Raw genomic sequence first — 16,309 nt, forward strand, 5'->3', positions numbered from 1 at the left:
TTTTTTTTTTTAACCGTAGCCATTCTGACAGGGGTTAGGTGGTATTTCATTGTGGTTTTGATTTGCATCTCCCTTATGATGAGGAATGTTGAGCTTCTTTTTTTTTTTTTGGAGAGAGGTTTTCACTATAGGGTGCATGTGCTCTCCAGAAAGTCAGAGAGAGACAGAGAGAAAGCGAAAAATTACCCCCTGGGGGATGGCTACATCGCAATTCCTTCTCCTCCATTCTCCTCTTGGGATCTTGGGCACACACGCACACGCGCCTGGCGTGAGTTTAAGCCACCGGGTCTGGGACTCGAACCGCGGTCGACTACATGGGAGTCCAGCGACATAGCCATTATGCTAACTGCTGGCCCCGAGCATGTCTTCATATGCTTTTTGGCTGTTCCTATTTCCTCCTTAGAGACTTGTTTGTTCAACTAATTTCATCTTTTAAATGGGTTCATCTTTTGTGTTTCTTTTTGTTTTTGCTTTTGTTTTCAGATAAGCTGCTTGAGTTCCCTCTGTATTCTAGTTAACAGTCCCTTATCTAAGGCATAGTTTACAAAAACATTCTCCCATTCTGAGGGTTGTCTATTAACACTAATTACTGTGATTTTTGTTGTGCAGAAACTTCTTAATCTGATGTAATCCCACTTGTCTATTTTGGGAATTATTGCCTGTGCTTTGGGGGTCTTTTTAAAGAACTCTTTGCCTACCCCAATGTCTCCCAGAATTTTCCCAGTGTTTTCCACCAGTAGTTTTATAGTTTGAGGTCTCAGGTTTAGATCTATGATCCTCTTTGAGTTGATTTTTGTTAATGGTGAGAGATAGGGGTCAAATTTCATCTTTCTACTGGTGGATACCTAGTTTTTCCAGCACCATTTGCTAAAGTGGTCTTCCTTTTCTTCAGATTGGTTTCTTCAGATTGATTGGTACCCTTTGCCAAAAATCAGTTGACTGTATGTTTTGGGAGTTTATTTCTGGAGTCTCTAACTCTGTTCAATTTTCCACTTGTCTGTTTTTGTGCCATTACCATGTTTTTGTTTTCATTTTTGTTTCAATCACAGTTTTGTAATACATTTTGGGGTCAGGGAGTGAGACACCTCCTACTCCACTCTTCTTGTGTGGGATTGCTTTGGCAATACAGGGTGTCTTTTGTAATTCCAGACAAATTCCATAATTGTCTTTTCTAAATTTGTGAAAAATGCCTCTGGTAATTTTATTGGGATTACATTAAATTTGTAGGTTAATTTGGGGAGAATTGCCATTTTGATTATATCAACTCTTCCAATCCAAGAACATCAGATGTCCTTCCACTTTTTTGTGTAATCTTTAATTGCTTTGTTTAGATTATCACAGTTTTCCTTGTAGAAGTCTATTACCTCTTTGGCTAGATTTATTCCTAGGTATCTTATTCTTTCTGTGGCTAAAGTAAATGGGATTACTTTCTGCAGTTCTACCTCAGTCTGCTTGTTGTTAAAATATAGAAATGTTAGATTGTTTTATGTCGATTTTGTATCCTGCTACTTTACTTATTTATTACAAGAGTTTCTTCATGGATACCCTTGTGTCTTCTAAGTATACATTCATGTCATCTGCAAATAGAGATAATTTCACTTCTTCCTTCCCTATTTAAAAGCCTTTTATTTTATTCTCTTTGCTGGTTGCATTGTCTAGGACTTCCAGCACTATATTGAAAAGGAGTGGAAAAAGTGGGGAGCTTTGTCTTGGACCATTCAGTATGATGTTAGCTATGGGTTTTTTATAGATAGCTATATTGTGTTGAGAAATGACCCTTCTATGCCAATTTTGCTGAGAGTCTTAATCATGAAGGGATGTTGTATTTTATCTAATGCTTTTTCTACATCAATTGACATGATCATATGGTTTTTATCTTTCTTTCTGTTAATATGGTGTATTACATTTATGGTTTTGCATATGTTGAACCACACATGCATCCCTGGAATAAAGCCTACCTGGTTGTAATGTAAAATCTTTTTTACGTATTGTTGTATACAATTTGATTGTATCTTGTGAAGAATTTTTGCACCTACATTCATCAGAGATATTGGTCTGTCGTTCCCCTTCCTTGTCATGTGCTTGTCTGGGGGATGAGGGTGATGGAGACTTCATAAAATGAATTGGGAGGGTTCCTTCTTTTTGGATCTTTAGAAATAATTTGAGCAAAATGAAGGATAACTCTTCTTTAAAAGTTTTGTAGAATTCCAAATTGAAGCCATCAGGACCAGGACTTTTCTTTTTTGGGAAGTTATTTATTACTGATTCAATCTCATTAGTTGGATGGTTCTATTCAGGATTTCTGTGTTCTCTGGATTCGATCTTGGTAGATATATGTGTTCAGGAATTTTGTCCATCTCATACAGGTTTTCTTGTTTGTTGGTATATAGTCACTCATAATATTGTCTAATGATGTTTTTTATTTCTATTATGTTTCTTGCAATACTGTGTTTCACTGTAAATTTGATTTATCTGGTTCTTTTTTCTCTTCTTAATTAGTCTCGCTAGTGGTGTGTCAATCTTGTTTATGTTTTCAACCAGCTTATGCTTTCATTTATTTTATGTATTATTTGTTTCTATTTTATTTCATTTATTTCTGCTTGAATCTTTAGTATGTCTTTTCTCCTGGCATTGTTTGGATTTTTTGTTGTTGTTTTTCCAGTCCTCTAAGGCATGATGTTAGGTTGTCCATTTACCATTTTTCCATCTTTTTCTTATGCACATTAATTGATATGAACTTCCTTCATAAGACTGCTTCTGTTGTGTCCCAAGATTATGGAAACTCATGTACTCATTATTATAGATTTCCATTGGTCTTTTCATTTCAGTCTTAATTTTCTTTAGTAGTTGTGAAGTGATTCAGGAGTAGGTTATTTAGTTGCATATGATTTTGTATTTTTGTGATATTTTTCTGAAATTAATATCAAGTCTAATTCCATCATGGTCAGAGAAGATGCTAGATATAGTTTCTATGCCTTTGAATCTGTAAAGGCTTGTCTTGTACCCTATCATATGGTCAATCTTCTAAAAGGTTCCTTGGGGGGGATAAAAAAAACCATATTTTATGGTTTTGTGGTGGAAGGTTCTATAGGTGCTGTCAAGTCCACTTGATTATGGTATTGCTTAGATCTTGTTTTTACTTGCTTATTTTTTCTCTAGATGATCTTTCCAAAGGAGATGGTGGAGTGTTGAGATCCCCAACAATAAGTGTATTGCAGTCTATCTCTCCTTTTAGATTTAGTAGTCTTTCCTTCACATATTTCAGTGCTCCTGAGTTGGGTGCACTGATATTCATAAGCATTATATCTTCTTGATGAGTTAGCGCTTTTACTAAGATGTAATGACCTTCTTGGTCTCTTAAGAGTTTTTTGTCTTAAAGTCTATTTTGTCTGAAATCAGTATTGCTACTCCAGCTCTTTTCTTCTTCATTTGCATGGAATACTTTTTTTTCAGCCCTTCACTTAAAAGTGAAGTCTATGTATATCTTTACCCATGAGGTGCATTTCTTATAGGAAACAGATAGCGGGTTTCTGGGGTTTTTTATCCATTCATCCAATCTGTCTCTCTTGATTGGAGAATTTAATTCATTAACATTCAACGTTATTATCTATATTTCCAGATTTATGTCTACCATTAAGTTGGTCATTTTCTTGGTTGTCTTTTGTTCTCTTATTTCTGTCTGTTTTTAGTTTTCCTGTTATAGCACTCTCTTCAGAATTTCTCTAAGAGCTGGTCTGGTGTTGATAAATTCTTTCAAGTTTTGTTTATCTGAAAAGATAATCTTGCCTGGTATAGTAATCTTGGTTGAAATTGTTTCTCTTTTAACACTTGGAATATATCTTCCCATTCTTTCCTTGCTTGCATTGTTTTCAGTGAGAGATTCAACATTTGCCTGATGACATAGCCTTTGTAAGTAACTTGACATTTCTCCCTTGCAAATTTTAGTATTTTGTCTTTATCTGCGGTTTTGACCAGTCTGACTATGATGTGCCATGGAGAGGATAGTTTTGGGCTGATTTTATTTGGGGTCCTTTGTATTTATTGGGTCTGGATGTTTGAATGCTTCTCTAAACATGGGAAGTTTACTTCCAGGATTTCATGGAATAGATTATCAATGTCCTTATTAGTTTCTTCACATTCTGGGATACCAATTATTTGGATGTTTGGGTATTTAATGGTATCTAGTATTCCTCATATATTGTCCTCATTTTTTGTTGTTGTCGTTATTTTTTCAGTCCTTTTGGTGATTTTTTTCTAGGTCAGAAGTTTTTTCCTTCTACATCCTAGATTCAATCTTCTACATAATCTAGTCTGCTTTTAATACTTTCAAGGGAAGTTTTGATTTCCTTTATTGTAGCCTTCATCTCTAATAGTTCTGTTGATTCCTTTTTATAGTGTCTAATTCTTCTTTAAATCGTGGAAGGACTTCCTCTTCTCCTGGATCTCTCTGTCTCTTTTCTCTTAAATCTTCTGGAGTATGTCGTCTCTTTTCTCTTGCATCTCATTTAGTTTTGTCATTCTGAATATACTGAATTGTTAATCTGACATTTCCATGAGTTCCACTGTACTGTCTGTGGATAATGAGGAATTGTTCTTTTCCCTCACGTGAGGGATATTTTCTTTGTTTTTCATATTTCTTGTGCCTTTGTGCTGGTTTCTGGTCATCTGATGGACTGTACATTTCTTTTTAATTTCTGCACTATTTTTGTGAGACCTAGATATTCCAATGGCCTCCCAGTTTCTTGAGAAGAGGTTTGCCTGGGGCTGAGCTTCAGGGTTTCAGCTGGAAGTGGTGGGGAGACAGTGGAGTTCCCAAAGCAATCTCTTGCCTCAGTTGTTCTCACTGGCTTCTACCACTACCATTCAGGAGCCGGGAATGATGGTGACTAAGAGCGCTAGAAGTAAGGGGCTCTGGGCACCTATGTGCAAGACCCACTGGGGCCAACTACCACCACTGAGGTCACTGCAGTCACAGATCCACCACCACTTCTCCCACCACTTCGGGTCACTGAGGACGGGGCGCTTCCTCAACACAGTGTCAACAGAGCTTCTTAACTGGCATTTATAGAAGAATATAAACCCAACAGCTAAAATTACTTGATAGGGAAAAAAGAAAAGGATTAGCCGGTACAAGGTTGTAGAATGACTTAGTAAGGATAATAGGATATATATAAATCTTTAATATCTTGAAAAATATTAGATGACTGCATTACTTAAAATTCCGTGATCATGCACACAAGACTTATGACTGTCACTATATATATATATATGTTTCATAAAAAGAGAAAAATGTTGGGACCAGCAGTTAACGTAATAATGGCTATGTCACTGAACTCCCATGTAGTCGATCACGGTTCACGTCCCAGACCCAGTGGCTTAAAACTCATGCCAGGTGCGTGTGCGTGCATGCCCAAGATCCCAAGAGGAGAATGGAGGAGAAGGAATTGTGGCGTGGCCATCCCCCCGGGGGGGGATTTCTCGCTTTTTGTCTGTCTGGCAAGCGCACACGCCCTATAGCAGAAACCCAAATAGAATCAGTCCAAGAATATCTTTGTGTAGAAATACACAACATCATTAGAGGAACTATATGCCGACAAACAAGAAAACCTGGATAAGATGGATAAATTCTTGGGCACATATATCTATCGAGATTGAATCCAGAGTACACAAAAATCCTGAATAGACCCATCCAACCAATGAGACTGAATCAGTAATAAATAACTTCCCAAAAAAGAAAGCCCTGGTCCTGATGGCTTCAATTTGGAATTCTACAAAACTTTCAAAGGAAAGTTAACCCCCATTCTCCTCAAGTTATTTCTAAAGATCAAAATGGAAGGAACCCTCCCAAATTCATTTTATGAAGTCTCCATCACCCTCATCCCCAAATCAGACAAGCACATGACAAGGAAGGAAAATGACAGACCAATATCTCTGATGAATGTAGGCACAAAAATTCTATACAAGATTAAGTGCTTGCACATCTATGTTTATTGTGGCATTATTCACAATTGCTAAGACATAGAACCAACCCACATGTCCACAAACAGATGAATGGATTGAAAAAGTGTGGCACATACACTCTATGTAATACTACTCAGCCTTAAAAAAACAAGAAGACCCTGGTTTTTCATAGAAAGTGGGCAAATGCGGAAGGTTTACTGCTGAGTAAAGCAAGCCAGGCAATGGAAGAGAGACATTGCATATCTCCACTTAATATATGTGGGAAGCTGCACACCAGCGAGTCTGCCGAGGTTTCTCAGAGAGCAAACAATTACGATGATTGGTACCCTTCCAAAAACCTGACCTTTGAAACCTTGCTCTGATTGGCCACTAGAATCCCTCAAATTTGCATATCCGGCACCTCATGATTGGTCCAAAAGCAACCAATCATAACCCACCATTAACAACCAATCAGGGCCCACCGTTTACAACCAATCACGGCCCACCATTTACAACCCACCAGAGTGTATATAACCACGATGCCTGGCCCACAGTAACCAGACGACGAAGACGACCACGACGACACAGACGACCGAGACGACGACAACGACCAGGAAGACGACAACTGAAGAGCCTGAAGAGCTGAAACACCGCGCAGTCTCCAGACGACCCTGAAAATCCTGCAGAGCTGACACTGCATTGTCTCCGGACGACTTGGGAGACCCTGAAGAGCTGTAACACTACATCGTCTCTGGACGACCCTGAAGAGTTGTGACACACAGTAGACGACGCGACCCTTAAGAGCTGTGACACTGCGTCGTCTCTGTGCTGTACCGTGCTGCCCACAATAAACGGACGACACTGTCGTCTCTGTGCTGTAACACTACGCCGCTTGTCCCGGCTCTCACTCCTTCACTCAGGAAACCTGTTCGGCTGTCCCCCGGGGTCGGGACAAATATATACTGACTGTCCACACTCTGTGGTGAAAACTGAAAGGCTAGAGGATACAGAAGCATAGAAAATGGTTATGGATACTGGAAACAGTGTGGAAAGAGAGTGGGAGAAGGGGGACAGTGTGAGGAAAGACATTGAGGAGAAAAATAGAGAGACAAGTCATTTATGGGACACAGAAAAAATTATCATCTGTTGATGACAATATATACTGACTGTCCACACTCTGTGGTGAAAACTGAAAGGCTAGAGGATACAGAAGCATAGAAAATGGTTATGGATACTGGAAACAGTGTGGAAAGAGAGTGGGAGAAGGGGGACAGTGTGAGGAAAGACATTGAGGAGAAAAATAGAGAGACAAGTCATTTATGGGACACAGAAAAAATTATCATCTGTTGATGACAACGTGTATAGTATCCTCAACTGGACTGCTGGGAAGTTTATTCATGTTGGGAAAATTCACTTTACAAGCTAAGTGATGTATAGTGATTGAATGTATAAAAGAAAATGAAGTAAAATTAAATTAGAATTATTTTATTTAACTTTAATTATCATTATCATTATTTTACCAGAGAGTGACAGAGTGACAGAGAGACAGAAAGCAAGAAAGCAAGCAAGCTGCTGGTTTCAGAACTTGAACCAAGGTGAGTCATGTGGGAGTCCAACACCTTTAAGCACCACACGACCTGCCGGCTCTTAATACTAAAGTTTTAAAAGTAGAAATACAAATATTAAACTATAGAAAGCTGGAATGTCAGGGCCAGTAGGTGGCATAGTATTTAAGACACTGGATTCCCACACAGTCAAATGCAGTTGAGTCCCAGACCCAGCAGCTTGAAAATTACAGCAGACACATATGTGCACATGCCCAAAATCCTGAGTGGAGGATGAAGGAGATGAGATTGCAGCATGGCCATCCTGCAGTGGGTGACTTCTCACTTTCCCTCTGTCTGTCTCTTTCTGAATCTCTCCAGTAAGCATGCATGCAAAAGAAGAAGACATAGTATTAAATGTGTAGGTACCCAATGATAAAATGTTTAAATACATGAAGCAAAAACTGAAAAAATTGTAAAGGGAAGCAGACAAATCTACAAGTAAGTTGGAGATGTCAACAATATTTTCTCATTAATTGGTAAAATAAGAATATGGAAAATCAGTAAAGCTATAAAAGACTTGAGTAATACTGGCAAACAACGTGATCTAACATTTATAGAACATTGTATCCATCAAAAAAGAATATACAGGGACCAGCAGTTAGCGTAATGGCTATGTCGCTGAATTCCCATGTAGTCGACTGCAGTTCAAGTCCCAGATCCAGTGGCTTAAACTCACGCTGAGCGCGTGTGTGTGCATGCCCAAGATCCCAAGAGGAGCATGGAGAAAAAGGGATTGTGGCATGGCTATCCCCCCGGGGGGTGATTTCTTACTTTCTGTCTCTCTGTCTCTCTCTGTCTCTCTGGCGAGCAATGTGCCCTATAGCAAAAGTCTCTCAAAAAAAAAAAAGGATATACATTATTTTCAAGTGCATATTGAATATTTATTAGGTCGGACACATGATGAGCTATAGAAAGAACTAGTGAACTAGAGAGAATTTAAATCATATAGAGTATGTTACTTCAGCCCCAACAAATTAACATTAGAATTTAGTAACAAAAAAATTGAGAAAGTAACAAAATATTTGGAAGTTAAAGGCATCAAAATAATACTAGACTCCATAAAAATTCTCTTAAAAGCAGAAAATATTTTGAACTCAAGGATTATGAAAATATGACATAATTTATGATCGAGTTGAAGCAGTACCTAAAGGAAACTTAAAGCTGTAAATGCTTATATTAGAAAAGAAGAAAGTTTTAAAAGAATGGCTTAAGAAAGTTGTCAAACTATGACCCACTGTCTAGCCAATTTAAAAATAAAGTTTTATTAAAATGCATCACTACCTTTTTGTCTATGTACTCAATAATACTGATAAAATCTCCAAGTAGACATGTAGATAAAAAGAGACCATCTAAGTTCTCCATGTTAGAAATATGAAAAGGGACATCACTACAAAGCTCAATTAGTAAAAGGGTAAGGAAATACTATGAAAAACTTTGGACAATATCCAAAGCACAGTTCAGTAACAGCAATTCTATAGGAGCATCTTTATCTTGATTTTGCAATAACTCAATCCTTTTAAAAGAGTCCAGTTGTCTTAACGAAATCTACTTTCTTTTCTTTGCAAAGAGCAACATTTTTTAAATAACATAACTAGAGAACAGCTGTTGAAGAAAGAGATTTAAAAAAGAGCTTTTCAATCAGACATTTATTATCCTGTAAGGAATCTTCTGTTAATTATATAATTGTTCTTTAGTAAAGTCTTTTCTATGTAATGTGTTGTTATTTCCTGGAAATATACACTACAAATTGTACGTGGAATTTAAGTAAGAACACAATCTCATCGTGACTATCAGAAGAAGTAAAATATTCATAGGATAACATTTTTACTTTTGGAGAGCAATAATGAGGATGGTAGAGAAGAAAAAGACACACAACTAGGGCAGCAACCCAGGAAAATGTCATCAGATAGAATTGGGAGATGTGAATGGATTATTACTCTTTAATATGTTATGGCTCTGTTTTAAAACAATCTGGTTTTATAAAACTGTGTTAATCTGGATTACCACTCGCTGTGTTAACATATCTTGACATTTATGAAACTAAACATTTTGCATAAAAATTATCATTGTTCATGGCCCAGCCATGGTGGCATAGCAAAAGCACAATGGTCTGCAATGGTGGAGACCATATGGAAGATTGAGGTTCAGTTCCCAGATTGACCTATACACCATAGGCAGATGTGTGTGTGTCAACATGATGTTGGCTGACTGGGAGGGCTGGAGTGGAGGACTGTGGTGTCAGATCTTGTTTAAAGTGCTTATCTCTACCTCTTTTTCTCTCTCTGTTTCTCTCTCATGAAAATAAATATATCTTCTTTAAAAACTTTCATTGCCCAGATGGATTGGATTTTTTTTCTAATCCTGTTTTTGACCACAGAGTCCTTATTTCAGCTAATCAGAGTTGCTCAAAAAAATCCAGAAGGCACTTAATCAACATACAGAATTGTGGCATCTATCCCTCTCCTTTCACCCTGTCGTGAAATAAAGATGACAAAACAGATTGGGAGAACACTTTCAACATTTGAGCATCCTAATGATTTTCTTGATGTGAAAAGTTTAATGGAAAAGAAGATTGATCTAATTTGAGATGTTTAAGTCATTGGCAAATTTAAATTGTTTTAAAAAATAATAATAAGCCAAGCTCTTGAGTCATACTGAATGATTCACCCATGAATTCTTGAGGGGATTAATTTAAAACAGCTCCAAAAGAACTATCTTCACATGCCTACTCTCTAAAAGACAGAAGAGAACAACAAAAAGAGGAAGTCATTCTAGAGGAGAAAAAGTGAAGAATCAGGACAGAGCAAAATCTTGTAAGCCTGGCTAGCCAATCAGAGCAGGTGAATTCAAGGGGCACATGACAAGCCAGGGGGCATCCCCTGGGTAGTAGTAAGGTGTTGGTTTCTGTGGAAATGAGGCATTCCTTTCACACTCCTACTCACCTCCTCCCCCCCTTTTACTTTTTACTGGCTCCCTAAGTAGGAGTAGTGATTTGAATTGTGCAGATTTCAGGGAACCACATGCCTTTAGGGATCCAGCTTTCAAAGGATAAGAAAGGCACAGGGCTGCTGGCTATGGACTTGTCTTCTACCTCTTTTCCATAGTAAATGTGAAAAAGAAAGACCTGTTTTGCCATAGAAAAAACCCAGCCACTTCTCTCCAGGCTCTCTACCTTTTCCTTGCCTAGTTACCCCTGAAATTATTGCCTGGAACTCTCATCAGAGCTTCCATTAGGGCTGGACCAATATGAGGTATTGGAGGGACTGGCAGGTGGTGTAGTGGTTAAGGGCGCTGGACTCTCACATGGTCCACCACCTGGTCCCAGACCTGGCAGCTTGCTTTCTCACTTTTCCTCTCTCTTTCTCACTCTGTCCCTCTCTGGTCAAGTTAAAATAAATAAATAAAGTTAAATAAAATAATTCTTTAAAAAATATATATGAGGTATTGGAGATAGAAGTCCCTTGCTACATCATTTTTCTGGCTTCATTTTGCTCCCCATTGGCTTCACACCAGGCATGCAGTGTCCAGGATCCTGACTGCACCATGACTAGGCCCCACTGGGGGTAAAGAAAGGATCTCTCTCTCTCTCTCTCTCTCTCTCTCTCTCTCTCTCTCTCACTTTCTCTATCTCTTGCATGTGTGTACAAGCCCTCTGGTATAGACAAAAAAAAAAAATTAAATACAAGGAGAAAACCTGAAATTTTGACTAACGATATGAAGAAAAACCTCATAGAAACAAATGATAATGTATGATACACATACATTATCACACTCTTAGGGACATGCTCAAAAATCCCAATTGTGTCACATTAGCAGAGCCTGTAGGACCCAACAGCCTCCCTTACCCCAACTCTATCCAGTTTCCTCTCTCAACATTATTTACAGTAAGAGATGTATGCTACCAAGAATCAAATAATTAACAGGACCATGACTGCTGCCTGGAAGCATTGACCCTTAAAGATACTACATTCCTCAAAAGGAAATCCCCTAAAATGCATCCAAAAAATAAATAACTTTCAAAAGAAAATTTGGGGGGTGGGGGAATTGCTTTCACATAAAAATCAGTTCCAGGAAGTCAAGACTTAGTCTTATCTTTCTCACACTTTTTCCTGTCAAGGTACTCATGTAAGATTGGGAAAGACTGAGTATCCTGGTTCACACAGAAGTAGGGGAGACATTCTGTGCAAACAGCTGGGAAAGCCCATTCAAAGACACCTGGGAGGCAGTAGCAGAGCTAGAAGAGAAGTTCTAAGAGACTAGGGCTAGGAAATAGGTTCATGCTCTTTTTTTTAATGAAAGGGCCAAGAATATATATATGTTCCAGGAAAAGATCATCTCTCAACAATATTTCTTTTGTGTTGGGCTACCAGATAAAAATACAGAGCACTCAGTTAAATTAGAATTAAACAGCAATTAATTTTAATATATTTGTGTCCTATATCACATATACGACATATGTATGTTTAAAAATGTATGCACTATTTATCTGAAATTCAATTTAACTGGGTGTTCTGTGCGTTACTTACTAAATCTGTGACCTATTTAATGCCCTTTAAAATTATCTGTAAATGCCCTTGACTCATATTTTGTTACCTTCAGTCTAGACATATCCCCTGAACTCAAGTCATAAAACTAATTGCTTACTTGACTCCACTTCAGTGTTCAATAGGGATTTTAAACTCACTGTAGCCAAAACTGAGCTTCTGCTATCTACCACCATCCCTTTTCTCCCCCAAGACAGCTTCTCCTGTAATCTGATCCGTCCAAAGTAAGAATCCATTCCTTCATTGCTTAGGTAGGTCAAAAATGTAATGTCATCCTTAGTTCCTCGCTTTCTCTCACACCTTAAGTACTTTCTTTTTGTCCGAGTTTAGCAATTCTGAGAAACTATTTTCTATTTCTGCAAGTTTGAGGCTAGATAACATGTTTAGGCAGTACAGTCCATGAAGAAACAAGCCCCTGGGAGTTTTGCACAGCTTCTCCTGGGCCTGAGATGTCTCTTCCTGGGAACCAGGGAGCCTCGTGCCACATTTGTGTCAATCAACCAGTAAATGATTACACTTAAAGAAGGGCAAAGGTGGCAACATCTTTGGCATTTATAAACTGGTCAGCCTCGGACTTTTACTTTCACTTCCAGAGGCACTGCTGAAAACTGTTCATTGGGGTGGGGGTGGGGGGGATCTCACTACCTGAAACCCCTACTGCCACCCTGGTTTTTAAAGGAAGCACATATCATTTCACTTTTATAGAAAGAGCATATCACTTTCTAGACTCAGTAATTCCTTACTAGGAGACAAAGGAGATTCATGAAATTAGAAGAGAATGCGCAAATCCAGTTCACAGTTTCTAAACAGAAAACTGCAGGATATTTTATGCCATTTTGCTGTTTAGTATGCATGATGGCCATTGTAAGGCTATGTCAGGACTTCCTGACCAAACACCATGGGATATGGAACCTAGATGATCATGGCAACTCACCGCAGTCTAATTTTTTAATTCAGTCCAGACCAATGAATATTTTCTTCTTGAGTTTCCACCAGTTGTTACTCTAAGAGTATCATCAAGGATCAATGGGCTCTTCCTTACTGTTAATACATGACATAAGGGAACCAGCAGTTAGCGTAATGGCTATGTCGCTGGACTCCCACATAGTCAACTGCGGTTCGCGTCCCGTACCCGGTGGCTTAAAACTCACGCTGGGCGCATGTGCGTGCGTGCCCAAGATCCCGAGCGGAGAATGGAGGAGAAGGGATTGCGGCGTGACCATCCCCCCTGGGGGGTGATTTCTCGCTTTCTGTCTCTATGTCTCTGTCTGTCTGGCGAGCGCACACGCCCTATAGCAAAAACCTCTCAAAAATAAAAAATACATGACATAAAAAAGTGACAGAGATTCTAATGAAACACAGCCAAAGCAAAAAGGGTTTTTTGGTCTATCACGTTTTCAGGTATGTAAGATTCTGAGCTTGGCACTCAGCAGAGTCAAATCAGAAGGTAGTACTTTCTGGCACGCAGTTTCAATGACTATGTCATCACATAAAGGACGACTTCTTGTATGACATGCCAACAATGAAAAGTAGAAGGAGATTTCAGAAAAGGTTTGTGAGGAATAATGGAATTAAATTGCAAGTTTCTTTTGGTAGAAAAAATTTTGAAATTCATGTACATATTTTTCCCAATAGGTATTTTCCATGAGCTTTTTGAAGACCACCCCGATCACATAGTCACAGACAAGCAATATAACAGAAAGATGCAACCTGCAAAAGTGATCAGACAAAAAACAGAGTAGGTATCCACAGAAGAAAACCAAAAAAAGATCTCAAATCCCTCTACCAAATAACCAAAGCTGTGCATAAAATTAAGAATAAATAATGTATATAGCAGAGTTGTTTATGTGAGACACAAAGAGGGTAAAAGTTCCTTAAGGATATTTTTAAATAATTACAGTTGATAGAGAAAAGTTTCTTGTAAAAGTTCAGCCTTATATTAATATCTCAGCTCCATATCATGCATTTTTCTTAGCTTTCAAATTTTGAGAAAATAATCAAATTGAATGGGTTTATCTCATTTTTATATATTTCAATGTCAAAAGTTTCCATGAATCATGTTTTCTTTTGTTACTATGTCCAGGGTCTCTGGAATTTTCTAAAATTTCTGTCAAAATTTACTTTTCAAGCTTGATTTTTTAAAAAAATTGAATCTACTTGATAAAATGTCTGCAGCAAAATTATTAGCTCCCTCAAATAAAAGGAGCTGTACAGACAGGCTGCAGAGGCAATTTAATCGGTACTCTGTAAAAATTGAAAAATTGTGATAAATGGAAGGTTGTGTGTGTGAGTGTGTGTGTGTAAATTCTATTAAATCGTCAATAGTACTAGCATGTCAAGTTAGAAGAGTTTTCTCCTTTTTTTTGGAGAGAGAGATTTTTGCTATTGGGTAAGCACACTTGCCAGAGAGACAAAGTGAGAAATTACCTTTGAGGGGGGATGGCCACATCACAATCCCTTCTCCTCCATTCTCTCTCAGGATTTGGGGCACGCATGCACATACACTCAGTGTGTGCTGACTCTGGTCAGTCACTTCTTTTCTGTTTTAACTTATTTTTCTTTCTTCATTCATGGTAGAGTGCACGCACATGAAACTGTGAGAAACAGAAGTACCCACCACAGAGCCTACTCATGCTAAGACTCTTAAGTTTCTCCTAGCCCAAGAAACTCTGGGAACTCTTGGGTTACGTGCGTGTTTCAGGCTGACTAGGTTGGGGTTTGAACTTCCATTGCCAAGTGGGATTCAGTTTCCTTTGAGCAACACATTATCGCTGGACCATGAAACCAGCCCAAGAGGCTTCATCATTACTTCCACAGACTTTCTCCCCGTCAGTTTTCCTCTCCTTGATGACTTTACTAACGCTAAATGCAAATTAGTATTTCACTTGACTCCATCATCCACCTGACAATCGCCTTTCCTCAGTGATACCAGGAATGTTTTGATTCTTGGATTATAATGATCAATTAATCCTTTTCAGTAATCGATTTTTATCTGGATGTTGTAGTAAATGATTCCTTGGACATGACAGCAATCACACTATTCAAAACAGTCTCCCTCACATGTCATTACAGGAAAACTACCCACCCTGAGTACAACTATTGATGTCAAACAGATTGTCACCTGGGAAAACAAAAAGACGACAAAGTACAGCTTTACGGAAAAACACCAGATTTTTGTGTGCAACTGTCTTGGACATCTGATTGAAATGTTTAAAGGACAAGCAGGAAATCTGCTCCTGGTCTACATAATCCGGGACAACCTGATGAAAAGAGTTTTAGAGTTGAAGGCATTTTATTCACAGCTTATTACCAAAGATGTATGTGCCCCAGATTCTAGTACACATCATAAAAAAACGTTTGGCTTCTAACTTGGGTCGAAGGTTCTATTTAACCTATCAAGGCACGGACCTGTTATAAAACGTTGGGACGTCTGCCAGATTCTTTTCCCCTGGAACTCTGAGTAAAGCTAGTGCCTCGAAAGCAACGTGCACCGCAAATTACGCAGATTTAAACTCCTACTCCCGCCTCCACGGCGTGGCACCAGCAGCTTTGGGTGTATATCTCGCCCCCTAAAACTCAGACTAAATCGCCACACTCCCCACCACCATCCTTGCGCAGCTCTCAGGGATTCAAATCAGAACGTCCCCGAAGCGACCTGCAGCCCTCCCCTACCTCACATGGCGAATTCACGGTGCCAACCAGTTACTAGCGGAGCGCACACCCACCGACGCAACGGTGGTTCTCCTACTTCCTCCGCTGCCAACTGTCCCCAACTTAGTCACCCACTTCACCCCTACTACCCCACGTCCCCACCTCCTCTCTTCCCTCCGGCTGTTGGCTTCGTCCCCAACACACCTGTCAACCCCTATGGCTGCCAGACGTCAGGTGCCCACGCTGCGCTTTCTCCCGCGCACCCCTCAATCCCACTGGCGCTTCCCCCTCCGCTCGGTAGAAGGTCAGTTTGCTTTTCCACACCCCGCTGCCTATCCGCCCGCCGCCCCCAACTTCCGCCCTTGCGGGCGCAGGGGAAAAACACCGTCGTACCTGCTGAGAGCTCGGAGACCGCAGCCAGCAGCAGGAGAACCTGGCGGAGCGCGGAGCGGAGCGCCCGGGTCATGGCCACCCGGCGACCGCGCGGGGGCTGCGAGGCCCCAGAGCCGAGCGACGCAGCCCGGGCAGCGCCGGCCGCTTTGAAGTTCCCAGGGCGCGGGAGGGGAG

The 16,309-nt window shown here is 39.6% G+C and overlaps 1 protein-coding gene across 4 annotated transcripts in view; it reads right to left on the reverse strand.

Moving 5' to 3' along the window:
• ACVR1C (activin A receptor type 1C) overlaps positions 1-16,303 on the reverse strand; it is a 116,543-nt gene extending 100,240 nt beyond the window's left edge. For all 4 annotated transcript variants that reach the window (XM_014585403.2, XM_027769490.1, XM_006171587.3 and 1 more), the window contains exon 1: positions 16,136-16,303. In XM_014585403.2, coding sequence (XP_014440889.1) covers positions 16,136-16,208 — 73 coding nt within the window. In that variant the 5' untranslated portion in view covers positions 16,209-16,303. The remainder of the gene's footprint in view (positions 1-16,135) is intronic.
• Between the last annotated feature and the right edge of the window lie 6 nt (positions 16,304-16,309).

Source organism: Tupaia chinensis, unplaced genomic scaffold (genome assembly GCF_000334495.1).
Source record: "Tupaia chinensis unplaced genomic scaffold, TupChi_1.0 Scaffold149921_1, whole genome shotgun sequence".
In the NCBI taxonomy this organism is placed as follows: domain Eukaryota; kingdom Metazoa; phylum Chordata; class Mammalia; order Scandentia; family Tupaiidae; genus Tupaia; species Tupaia belangeri.